The following is a 12,909-nucleotide window of genomic DNA, read 5'->3' on the forward strand; positions in this document are numbered from 1 at the left end:
GTGTGGGAATACGGCGCGCCACCGTTCCCGCACACGTCCTTTTTTTTTTTTTGGCGACTTGGGACCGTTTGTATTCGCGTGTGATATATGAAAATATGAACGCGGGACTTGGAATTTCTGTTCCCATTAAAACCGGCGCCTCTGGGATGAGGTGGGCGCCACTCGAAATGGGATGGGAATGCGTGGAGGTGACGGCGAAGCGCCCTTGTTCGTAATTCTGGTGTTGAAAAGGGATGTATTGTGCCTAAAATGGGTCCGCGCCCCCCCCCCCAGTTCAGACCTCGTGGAAGTGTCGCCCCCTGCTGGCTCCGGGCGGCGTCGCGCCGTTGACGCGCCCATCTTGACTGAAACCAGCCCAGCATTGCGGACAGAAAGTCCATGCGGCGGGACAACATATATTCTATGCATCAGACTTGCCAGAAGTATTTAAATTATGAATAAAATCGCTTAATATTGAAATATCCAATGCACAGAAAAAAACAAACACAAGGGTTTATTAAAAGGTGGCACACACTTTATTACTCAGACTTGCAGCACATTCTACAGAAAGACACCGGAGGAGAGGAGGGGGAGAGAGACAGACATCCAGATGAGCAGGAAGGGTGTAGGGACCCATCAGATCTACACATAAAGCTTCACATCCCTCTGACTGGGGTCTGTTTTAGAAGACCCCCACTAAAATGTTAGAAATCTTTACAAATAGCCTTTAAAAAAAAAAAAAAAAAAAAAAAGCACGCAGCTGTGCTAAACAGATCAAAATTTCACTGTGAAAGTAGAAATGAGTCCAGGTGCATTTTAGAAAAGAAAAAAATACTATCCTACTCTCATCTCCTCCTTTAGCCAGATGACTAATATCTGATCATTCATAAAACTACCAATATTAAAACAATTAATGTGTATTTACATTTGTTTAGACAGCCTTCATTGGGGGGGGCAAAAAAAAAAAGTTTATTCTTAAAAATAATAAAATGTTCCTTACAAAACAAGACTACATTCTGCATGTTGTACCGACATGACATGCAGCTCTGGTAAGGCCAAGAAAGCGGACATACATTTGAGCTCCCTCAATTTCAGCACATTACAATAAATCAAGATAGGAGGAAAAAACAAAAAGATCCAACCATTATGCTGCCTTCTGAAGATTTCCAGACATTTGCTTTTTTTTTTTTTTCCTTTTATAAAATGGTAGAATGAACGGAGAGGGGAGCACGTCTACCCAAAAGCAGAGGAATGTAGGCTCTGAGAAGAAGCAGGGGGTATAACGGGCATGGCAGTTTGGCTTGACACTCTCTGTCCTCTAGAAGAAGCGGCCGGAGTACTGCTTCACGCTGCAAACAGGAAACGGGGTGAGAGTGAGTCCCAGCCCTGAGACACTGGAAGGGGGGAGGGGTGTTGGGGGATGAGGGGAGAATGCCCCACGGAAAGGCACAGCAGGAAATGTTAAAGTAGGATACAGAGTGGAGGCAATTGTTCTGCTGGGGTGAGGTAGGTTAGGTTAAGAGTCCCTAGGTAACAGAATCCCAATAAAATGCATGAGGCTAAAAAAATAAATAAATAAAAGAATAATTGAGAAAGGAGGTCCTCGAAGGTTAGGTGTCGGGTTAGCGGGGGTTAGGCATCCACTGTGGCGGTCAGACATGGTCAGACATGTTACCAGTACTTAACATGTCTGAGCTGTGCTGAGCGGGTGTGGGAGCGACAGGCACGTGAAATGCTGCAAGCGTTTGGGAGCCAGATGAGGCGAAGCTTGTGCTGTAGGGCAGACTGCGATTTGTTGTCACTTCATCTAACTAACAACAACAAAATCACAAGTCTTCCACACAGAAGCAAGCCTGGATGCCAGGAAAATGCCATGCCATCTTTCCTCTTTTAACCCCTTTCAGAGATCACCAATTACACCATACAGCAATTTCACCCAGGAGAGTACAGTGGGAAGGGATTAGAGGTTAGTCAGAATGAACGAAGACAGAGCATACAGTACAAACAGGGTAAAATTATATACATGTGAAAATGACATTTTACCCATGTGTTACATGCCCGTAATTTGTATTAAAATTCTTTAATCTTGCATGCAAATACAGTTATTGAAACCTTTACATCAAGACTCAATATCAGTTTAAAACAGGGCTGTCAAAAACAAATTAAACAACCTCGGTCATTCCATAAAATACACAGGTTTGTTGTAAAAGAAACCACTGATATCTGCTTATTTTAAGTTACTGTAACAACTACAGTATGTTTAACAACCCTGTTTTATAAGGTCAACAACTAACATGAAAAGTGTGTACATATGCTCCCTAAAGAAAGAAAGAAAGTCTGGCCATTAAGGAGTTGGATATTTTTCTATCCTCTCCCAGGCAGCACTTGCCTGTTCTGCAGCAGATACTGTGCATTCTGTATCTGGTCCTGTGTGCCTGTGATGGTGATGATGCGGTCCTCTGAGCCCTCCAGAGGCTCGTCAATCTTGATGGACGCTCCTGACTCATGACGGATCTGCTTGATCCGCTGTCCACCCTTCCCTATTATGGATCCAGCCAGCTACAGCAGAACAAGATGATTGATCTCAAGCGGTGCAGATCAGTTTTATACGTTATGCGTGACGAATCACCTACGTCTTTGGGGATGGTGACTTGTGTTGTGATGACAGGACCACCAATGTCACTGTAAGACCCCCGACCTCCTGACAACAGAAACATTGCAGATGATCACACTGATCAACATAATCAGGAATAAATCCACACCGTCTCTGTATGAATTATTCTGTATGTGAGCTCACCTGACTGGAAAGGCTCCCAAGATGAATTATTGTCTTTTTTGAAGGAAAGATGAAAAAGGGAAAGATTAGTACACAGGAAAAAAAAGCACACCTATTAACTAGTGATCAAGTGTTGATAAGCTTAAATGGAAGAAAAAAAAAAAAAACAGTTGGGAGACTCACCGTAGCCACCGCCACTCTGTTGTGAGATGGAGGGAGTAAGCAAAGGGGCAGGGGAAGCCGGAGGAAAAAAAAAATGAGACCAGTTGCATGATAAACATGTTTTAAAATTTATTTATATAACTGATGATTGGCTTTTCTCTGACAATTTATCCAAACTGGGCATATTGCCTTTGCCAACTCCTTAAATGTAATGTATCAGCAAGCCCTGCGTTTCCTACTAAGCACTGCCTGGAGAGTTCATTGGCGAGCGTGGTGGCTTTCACCTACGTATTTAACTGCTCCTTGGTAACCAAGGCAACAAGTGATTCAAAAATCTGTTGCTAAGCAACAGCAGGCCAAACCGGTGCATGCAGGATGAGTGCTCCACATATGCATCCATAAAACTGTCACTTTACCGAGACGGAGCATGCAGCTCCACTGTGTGCAAAAGCCATTGGGTATTTTCTACAGTTCTTGTTCAAATTGACTGTCTCAAAATTACAGAGCAAAACAATACAAGGTTGGTTGTTAAAAATAAAAAAAATAAATAAAACACAAACCATGACATTCTAACATTGCTCACCATGCTGTCATAGCGGTCTCCCCGTCCTCTTCGGTCACTATTTGTAGACAGGAAATAAAACAAGAAATTACAACAGCAATCAGACCTATAAATGAACAATACAATTATTTTACAGCACAGAAGAGAAAGCTGAATTTCAAATGTCTTTTAAAAACGTAAAAACCGGATGAGAAAACTACCCAGCTAAACAACTTATTTTACCCTTAATGTAAAAATCTGCTGAATCTCTACTCGCTGTGTCTTGGTAGAACGAAACAGCAGCTGCCATTTGCTGCATATAAAAACATTCACCTGGGTCTGTCGTCCATACCGCCATGATAGCTCTGATGAGAAAACCGGTCACCGCTGTGTACAGGGACAAACACTTTTGGTATGTTAGAGGCACCACAGTGAATGGATGAGTGATGATTACCACAGTAGGAGCATTACTTACCCGCCTCTGGGTGGAGGAGGTGGGGGCAGGGGCAGATTTCGGGCCCTACTGCCCCCACGACCTCCCCTGCCGGACAGAGGTGGTGGTGGACCCCTTCGTGGGCTCATGTCGTCGTAGTCCCTTCTGGAAGGGGGCATGGGACGACCACCACGGCTGCCAGGAGGCATTCTGTCAAATCCACCTCTTCCACGCATGGGGAAACCACCCATGGGCCGGCGGCCACGCTCTTCAAACATCATGGTGAAGCCGCCATAGTCGTACGTCTCATCATAGAAGTTAGGGTCATAAGGCTGAGCGCGGCCTTTAATTGGAGCCTTGATAAAGTCAACAAGAGGCACCTTTAACATTTACAACTTATGAACATTTTGAATTGACTTATTCTGGTAAAAAAAAAAAAACTAACATTTGTTTTTACAGCATTACAAACGGAGTTAACTAATGACTCCTGTACCTCAGAAATAAGCTCCAGGATAACCTTGATGCACTCTACAACCCGCTCGGGCTTTCCTCCAACCAGAACCACACGGTCGGTGGAGTGAGGGCAGCATTCCTGGAACAGTTTGATGGTGGTCTGTGTGTTCTGAAGAAGGTAAGACAAAAGACAAACCAAATAAACACTGCAGCGGAATACAAAGCAAATGTCATGCAGAAATAACCAGTAGTGACGCAATGATCAGATCATTGCCAGTTTGTGATACAAGGCTCCCTTAAGCATACATGACGATTCAAGCTACAAATGAACGGTAAGTCAATGACCTTCACATTTGATCCATTTGCAGAGAGTAATCAGTTATATGCAATGGTGCTACAGATGTTTCCACAATGTAATATTTAAAAACAAAAAAAATGACATATCAAAAAATTATAACAATATGGTATTTTTAGAACCTCACCTCCCTAAGTTCCTTTATTTTAGCTCCTTTGACACCAATGATGCCACCAGCCAAACTCTGATGGATCAGCAGACGAAGCTCACAGTCAAAGTCAATTCCATTATAATGCTGATACTGAGGAGAGAGAAGAAATGGAAGGGGGTTAATTCCAGCCTTCGTATAGTGTCATTAGCAACCGAAGAATTGAATGACTGCCGTCTTCATTCTAATAATGTCATTATTGAAGTACAAGTGGTCTTTTGGTGGGAAAAAAAATAATTAAATGGCAAACACGTACTCACCTCCTCTAGTGTGGGGATGATCTTTAGAAGAATCTCGCCAATGGTTTCAATGTCTGCACTCACGCTCAGGATGCTGAAGAAGTTAAGCCAAAGGGGGTAATCAAGCAAAATGGAAGGCAAGAGCAAAAAGGGGGAGGGAAAAGTGGACACAGAACCTTTAAAACCAAAGCATTCTGGTATGGCATGACAAACATTAAAAGAAAGCAGAACAAGTCAAGAAGAAAAAGAAAAGAAAAAGGAAAAAAAAAAAAACAAAAAAAACAGGACTGCTGAACACATGTTTCGAATTTCCCAACACTCGACTGAAATTACGAGCAACTGACATGCACTCACTGATCTCAAACATTCAACAAAGAGACAGAGGCCTTGAGGAATGGGCGATTTCTGGAAGGGCTCAGACTAAGTGTGCGGAAAAAAATATGGCCACACGGTCATGAAAGACAATTAGAGGATAGAGAGAGAGAGATGCCAGCTTTTTGACTTAAATCCCACCACCAGCAAATTTGCAGGAAGGAAGCATTTTACAGAAGAAAAAAATTAAATAAATAATAAAAAAAATAAGATACTGAACCGTGCCATTGGCACACCTTCTCTTAGAGACGTGGGCGGAACTGGGGGTAGGGGAAGGATTGGGGGGAGAACTAAGAGCAAAAAAATTTAAAATAAAGTAAGCAAAGTGGGGAGAGAGAATGCGAGTGGTGGCCAGCAGGTGGCAGACAGGAGCGAGGAGGGGGGTAGATGAGAGGATCAGCAAATACACAAGTCTGAACTGATGGGAGTGGGGCCAGAGAGAAAACCAAAAAAAAAAAAAAAAAAAATCAAACATACAAAAAGGGGATGCAGCACCAGAGAGAAGACTAGAGTGATGAAGTGAGAGAGTTTTTTTTTTTTTTGGAGAGGCACAGCGTTCGCTCAGATTATGGACAGCAATGTTGAGAACGGTGAGGTGGGGGTTTGGGGGGAAGGAGGACAAGGGGAAAGGGGGGAGCAAGGTGGGCCACAAGGACAGGTATGTGGCTTTTTCCACAAATCACGGCTTAAAGAAAAGCAGCTTCACACACTAGCAAAAGGAACAGCAACTATTCACAAAAGTCATAGAAATAATCAATATTTCAAGCTGCACTCCTTCCATTAAGAATGAACTACAAAGTGTGGAGTCATCCCTGTGAGTGGGACAAATGACTTCTTAGAGAAATAAGATAACACTGGGGTGGCAAATTAAAAAGTCCATATTCATTCATTAAATAAACTTAATGTGGGAAGGGGTGGGGGAGAGAAGACAGAAAAATAAAACTCAAATGGAACAATACATGTTTCTTAAAAGGAGGTGGGGGTGGGGGAGATACTTCATGTATAAAAATGTTAAAAAAATGAAACAGAAGGCAGGTTATCAAAAGACATGTGTTCTCTGTTCTAATCAGGCAGTGAGGCAATAACTGGTGGGACATACCGCTCTGGGCCACTGCTGTCTGGGACTGATACACTGGCATTGTACTGCATTGGCCGTGGAGGTTGGCATTGGGCAGGGGCATTCAATCACAAGATGTCAAGTAAGGTGCCCGTTTAGGTAGGAGGGGCACGTTTATGGGCGGGGCCAACCGGGGTGTCAGATGGACGGGCGTTCAGGGGCGGAGGTTGGGCCAACGTCAAGGTGGGCAACGCAGGAGGGGCATGTCGATCCAGAACATGGGCAACGGAGGAAGGTGGCCAAAAATAAAAAAGTAAAAGGAGAGGGAAGAGGGGGAGAAGGAATACATTTTAATTGATTACAGGCTATACTCATCACTCTACTGTCCAAAAATAAATTCAAAAGAGAAAAAAAAAAAAAAAAAAAAAAAAAAAATGATGAGATTGGCAAGTTAGCGCACAAGAACAGGGCGAGTCATCTCATCCAGCTCTAAAGTACATTTAAATGGGCTTCTGGACAACAATAGGCATCATTATTTTACTCATTAACTTATTTGCTTGCCAGGCAATATGGGTCATATTGGAAGTCTTTTAAAGGATAAAGTACAAGCCACTGTGCTCTGGGCAAAGGAACGAGAAACTAAGCCTCTGGATGGTTACCCACCCCCCCAAATACCCTCTGAAGATTTTCCATCCGATACAACACCCCAAGATCAGGAGCCGTGTCCGCTAACCTGTATGGCAATGAGCTTAATGGGCAGAACGGCCACAGGCCGGATGGCATGTGCTCTTATTCTCTGCTATACCAGCTATTTACTGAGGCATTTTCCTCTCTAGCTTGGTCAGCTCCAGGATCACGAGCTATGTTTTGCGGTCAAGACAGGAGATAGTGTGAGCCAAGGACCACAAGGCCTGTCAAAAACCAATAATGTTCCCTTTATCCCTCATACCACCCCAACCCTCCAAAAACAAATTGAGAAAACCAGTCCCAGTTTTGGGTACTCACGTCTGTACGCAGGGCTTTGATATTTTTGCCACCCTTTCCGATAACTGCTCCTGCATTCTGTTGAGGAGAAGATTCGTACATTTAGATTTTTAAAAAGTAGTATTTATATGATGCCACCAACAGGTACTTACCTTGCTCTGCAGCAGCACTCGGAGCTCTACCATCTCGTCCGTGTTGCGGGAACGCTTGAAGGCTTGTTCTTCATCCATGTCCTCAGCAGGGCGCTTACCTGAGAGGGAGAGGTAGCAGCGTCTTTCACAATCACACTGTTCAAATAGTCAAAGTCGACACAGAACCTGTTGACCCTGGTCCAGTACCGCTCATCCACCAGAATTTCCCTAAGTGGTTTTAAAGGATAGGCATGCCTAGTGGGTAACACACTCGCCTATGAACCAGAAGACCCGGGTTCAAATCCCACCTACTACCATTGTGTCCCTGAGCAAGACACTTAACCCTAAATTGCTCCAGGGGGGACTGTCCCTGTAACTACTGATTGTAAGTCGCTCTGGATAAGGGTGTCTGATAAATGCGGTAAATGTAAATGTCTGTAGGGACCCAGGCAGTAAACAATCAGCTTCTACAATGTGGATGAACTTTTATAAAATGACTATTTTGACAGGGATACTGCGCAAAAGGGACAATTACGATCCTCAGCGAACCTAAAAAATATATGTTTCCAAACCATTAGTGTCAGTGTTGCTGAATGTAGTTTCTTCCTCCTGCTGCTCAATTTCTGTCTCCATTGTCTTCAACCAATGAAGAAATGCGAACGGGCTCCTCACGCCGTGTTACTGCTCCACAAAAAAAAAAAAGAGAAAAATTAACCACCTCCTGGGACCAAGGCCAACATACTGCATTCGCATTCATAACGAGGTGCAGATCGTTCCCTGGAAATGACAGCATCGTATCCGTCCACAAACGACAAGCATCCTGCTTTGTATTTTGTATTTCTACATTTGCCACAAAAAAAAAATGAAGTCTCCTCGCCGCTTCCGAGACAAAATAAATCTACATCTTGTAATGGCTGCTCTCGGCTCTTCAGCAAACGGTCCCGATTACGAGCGGGCAAGATCAGCCGCAAAAGCTGGTCTCGCACGACGCACAGACAAGTCGCTGTTTTAGGTACAAACCGGGCAACGCGTTCGGCCGCAAACTCGCCCGAACAACAAATCCACTCAGCCGAGCGGCAATAAAGCGAGAGCCTCCCCCCCTCCACCCTGCGTGGAAACGGCGCGATGCGGAGTTTTCAGCACAACCCGCACACGACAGGCGGCCTTCGGATCCAACGTAAAATTGAACAACCAAAGCCGGCGGGCGAAAATAACGCGGCATTTGTGTGTGTGTGTGTTTCCCAGTTTGTTTGGGGTTTTTTTTTTTAGTGCATCTTGCCGAACAGGCAAAGATCGACTTTGCTTTTCAGACGTCATCGCCACAATAATTGTCCCCGTTTGCTGACATTCGACAGCCAAATCAGCTACGTAAATAGGCCCTTGCGCGCCAGACAGCTTTGATTGTTGCCGCGGCTAGCTGGCTAACGTTAGCTTGTTGCCGACATTTCGGAGCGACGAGTTCCGCCGCCAGTTCTCGTGAATGCCGCGTCGTTCCGAAATGGCAATTCACTCCCAAATTCCCGTTCTATATTCAAACCGACTGAAAAAAAAATTATCGTGAGGATAGAAGAACAAACCTGAAAACGCCCCCGTTCGCCTCAGATTCCAATTTTTTGTCGTAGAAATGTGTGCGCATTCAACCCTGATCTCAGTCTAGTTTCGACCGAAAGGCTTTCCTGTTTGGTGATTGGCACTGCTAGCGACGTCGCGTTTAAGTCTTGCAAAGCCATTGGACAGATTGTGTGTCGATCTAAGGCAAATGCTATCATTGGACTGATGTGATTGGGCGTATTTTTAGTCAATCTCCGCAGCCGCTTTGCCAGCCATTGCATTGGCCGCTGCCGCAAGGAAATGGGTGGGACTTGTTGCTCATTCAGATTTCTGAAGCTGTATAAAACGCTACGACTAAAACACCTGGAAACCTTTGGGAAAATGTCGTCTTATGAAAAGTAATGTTTTCCTCCACGCAATCTGGCCAGAATGTGCATTTAAGGCCCTGAGTCAATTTCCTGTGCAAAAACAGGGGGTGCCGGATCGTGCCCGCTTCTCCCGCACTTACGTAAGATCATGTGTTCAAGAAGGGTAGTAAAATGCAAGCGGATGTGTTGTCCTCTCAAACACAAACGTGGCCCGGACTGTCCGTAAAAAAAATGTCTCTTTTGAATGTTGAAAACGTAACGCCTGTAAATCCGTGACATGGTAACGAAAATAATAACAACAATAATGTTGTATTACTTTTACTGAAACTGAAGGTTTTCAGGTACATCACTGGCAGTATCTGGTACAATGGTCACTGGCACTTTTCATCATAGCCAACGTTGTGTTTGCTGTAATGACTGTGTGGAGTCGGCATGACACACAGACGAGGGACATGATGTGTCTCCGCAATGTTTCCTCGCATCTCTGAATGGCTAATTTCCACTCATCAACATCTCACTAATTGCACATTGTGAATGCTGTGTACACGTTACTCAGAGGGACCTCTTCCAGTCAATAGGGCCTGGTACCCGAAGGTAATTACACTATGTATGTCTTTCAGTGCTCTAGTAACATGGGCAGTGGTGGCCTAGCAGTTAAGGAAGCGGCCCCGTAATCAGAAGGTTGCCGGTTCGAATCCCGATCTGCCAAGGTGCCACTGAGGTGCCACTGAGCAAAGCACCGTCCCCACATACTGCTCCCCGGGCGCCTGTCATGGCTGCCCACTGCTCACTCAGGGTGATGGGTTAAATGCAGAGGACAAATTTCACTGTGTGCATCGTGTGCTGTGCTGCTGTGTATCACATGTGACAATCACTTCACTTTATTATTTATTTATTATGTGTTAAATCTTTATTTAGGATATTTCATTGAGCTCTTCTGTCTTTCATACACTGTAAAACATTGAACGTATCAGAGTGTTTCTCAGGGAATTTGTGACCATTCATTCTGGAGAGCATTCATGAGGCCAGGCACTGATGTTGGATGAGAAGGCCTGGTTCTCAATCCCGGTTCCAGTTCATCCCATTTGAAAGGTTACGTTCTCTCAGCATCCACCAAAACTAGTCTTGCCCATCTGACTGCCAAACAGAGAAGAGTGATTTGTCACCTGCTGCTCCACAGTTGTGTGCATTGCATCACTCCATTCAAAACTTGGGTGGCATCAGGAAGGGCATCTTTGTGTGGGCAAACAGCAAGACTAGTTGATCCATTGTGGCGATCCCTGAAAGGAGAAGCCAAGATGAGACGATGACAAAAGTTGACAGTGAAATATCCAACAGGGACGAAATCTCACAAACTGTCTTCTTGCAAAGGAGACAACGTATCACAGTACCATGCTTCAGAAAGGCCCACTTAGTTTCACAAATGTTTGTAAATGGACATTGCATGGCTGGGTTATGACCTGTGGCAATGTTCAGAATTCAGTTATTAAGAGGTGTGTCTCAACGTTGTCTTTCACAGAAAATAGAGTCAAGTATATGTTCATGTAGGTCTGCAAATCATATTTAAACTTAAGCATAAAATATTAAATTTCATTAAAATTTGTAACAGAAAATGATTTTATTTTGTGTCGAAAAATGTTCTTGTTAAATAGTTCATCAGCATGATTTCAACTCCAATAGTCTGATTTTCTTAACATGGTTATAGTCATCCTACATGTTTTTTATTTCCCTACATTTAAGGCTCATATAACATCATTTTTATCTCACTGATATGTTTACAAAGATTTACTTATCAAAATATGAGCATAAAAGAATACAGAATATTGCTGCCATTTCGGATGTGTAGTCTCCTTAGGGAGACCAGCTTGTACTGTAAGCAACATAAAGAGCCCCCATTTCTCTGATGTTGCTATGGAGACTGTTGTATATCAGCTCTTGATTTTTCTGTTGGAGTGAGGGTAACACATTTTCACCATTTTTATTTGCATTTAATGCAACACTTGAGATTCCCCAAACCTGGAATTTATTATAGTTTCAGACTAGATTCAGTTTATGTATTTTCTTCTTAAATGTCTGAATTTGATGTTTGTGTGTATGTGTATGTAGAGCAAAATTATTTTAATGACTCTGTCACGTCACTCAGCTCCGTGCCTCCCCTGAGTATCAGGGACATTGTCTGTGTGTTGTGTGGCCCGGGTCGCAGTCTACAATCCTGTAGATTGAACTTGACGTCACCTCTCCCGCACTTCCAGGGCGAGGGTTCTTTGTCATGTTTCCTTCCTAGGGCCCTTCGGCATGAGTACGGATCCTCCCAGGTGTAATGAGCTTGTCTCATCCGCTCCCCTATAAAAGCCCTGTGCGACCTGGAGCCTACAGAGCTATCCTCCAACAAGAACTCAGAGGTTTTCCCTTGTCCCATGTGTCCCCACACTGGTAGGAGCTGCAGTTTGTGTGCTGCAGTTAATGTGCCAAACAGGATTGTGCGTAGCCACAAGGACCTCTGGTGACTTCTCAGCCAGTCCAAGGCGGAGTACTTGGAGGGCGCGTGATCGCAGGTAGCGGTATCTGGCAGAGTGCCGAGACGACCTCACGGACTGAGAATACTCCTCCTTTCGCCGAACGGCATGGTGGATTTACTTGTGCCCTTTACCCCTTTGGTATCTCCCTGCAATAAACTCTCCCCCCCTCGGGCGCACCAGACACACAGATAAATATTTCTAGTATTGTGGCATTTCAGGTCTAATTAGAGATTTAGGTTCATGCCTTGTTTCTAATAAGGCTGGTGATGATGACTGGCAGAACAGAGTGACTTTGTAATCTGCTGAACAGATTTGACCGAGTGTAGTGAGACACCACTGTGGACAATAAAACACAACATCTTGGCCCTCCTGTGAATGTGTGTAAAGTGTGAAAAATGAGTTATAAACTAAAGCAGGAAGAAAGGGAGCATGCAGGGATCAGCCACAAAATTAAAACCACTGAGGGCTGAAGAGAAAAACGTGTCACAAAGCCCCATAGAAATTCTCTTGTGATCATGGCCCCATATTAAGGACTCAGCCATTACAAGTGAACCGTTCTTGATGTGTTCAAAGCAGGCCAGTGTGAGGACTGTGAGTCTTTGATGGTGTCGGATTGTGACTTGGTTAGATATTTTCCAGGTCTTGTGGCGTGTACTGGTTTGTATGCTCCAATATTTGCCCATGGAATGACAACCAGTGAACACAGCCACAGGGGCCAAGGCTGGACTAGTCATGATACATTCTGCTGAGGGGGCTATACCTCTCTTCCATTATGTCTTTGACCAACATCGACAGGCAAGTCCATAATTATCAACCTCTGTGTCACTTAGACATGCAGCAT

The 12,909-nt window shown here is 44.2% G+C and overlaps 1 protein-coding gene across 4 annotated transcripts; it reads right to left on the minus strand.

Annotated features, from left to right (window-relative positions):
- Positions 1–492: 492 nt before the first annotated feature.
- Positions 493–9,302, minus strand: hnrpkl (heterogeneous nuclear ribonucleoprotein K, like). Of its 4 annotated transcripts, XM_028974523.1 has the most exons (16): positions 9,208–9,302; positions 8,203–8,311; positions 7,652–7,749; positions 7,521–7,577; positions 6,558–6,601; positions 5,108–5,180; positions 4,827–4,940; positions 4,385–4,513; positions 3,934–4,247; positions 3,792–3,845; positions 3,501–3,537; positions 2,939–2,954; positions 2,777–2,809; positions 2,613–2,680; positions 2,369–2,538; positions 493–1,328 (listed from the first exon to the last, which is right to left on the minus strand). In XM_028974523.1, the coding sequence occupies exons 2-16, from the start codon at positions 8,261–8,263 to the stop codon at positions 1,298–1,300; spliced, it is 1,299 nt and encodes a 432-aa protein (XP_028830356.1). In that variant the 5' UTR covers positions 8,264–8,311; positions 9,208–9,302; the 3' UTR covers positions 493–1,297. The 4 variants fall into 4 exon arrangements, with proteins under 4 accessions (XP_028830356.1, XP_028830357.1, XP_028830359.1 ...); XM_028974524.1 differs by lacking the exon at positions 8,203–8,311 and having other exon boundaries at positions 9,208–9,299; XM_028974526.1 differs by lacking the exons at positions 6,558–6,601; positions 8,203–8,311 and having other exon boundaries at positions 9,208–9,249.
- Between the last annotated feature and the right edge of the window lie 3,607 nt (positions 9,303–12,909).

The sequence above is a fragment of the Denticeps clupeoides genome, chromosome 3, assembly GCF_900700375.1.
Source record: "Denticeps clupeoides chromosome 3, fDenClu1.1, whole genome shotgun sequence".
NCBI lineage: Eukaryota > Metazoa > Chordata > Actinopteri > Clupeiformes > Denticipitidae > Denticeps > Denticeps clupeoides.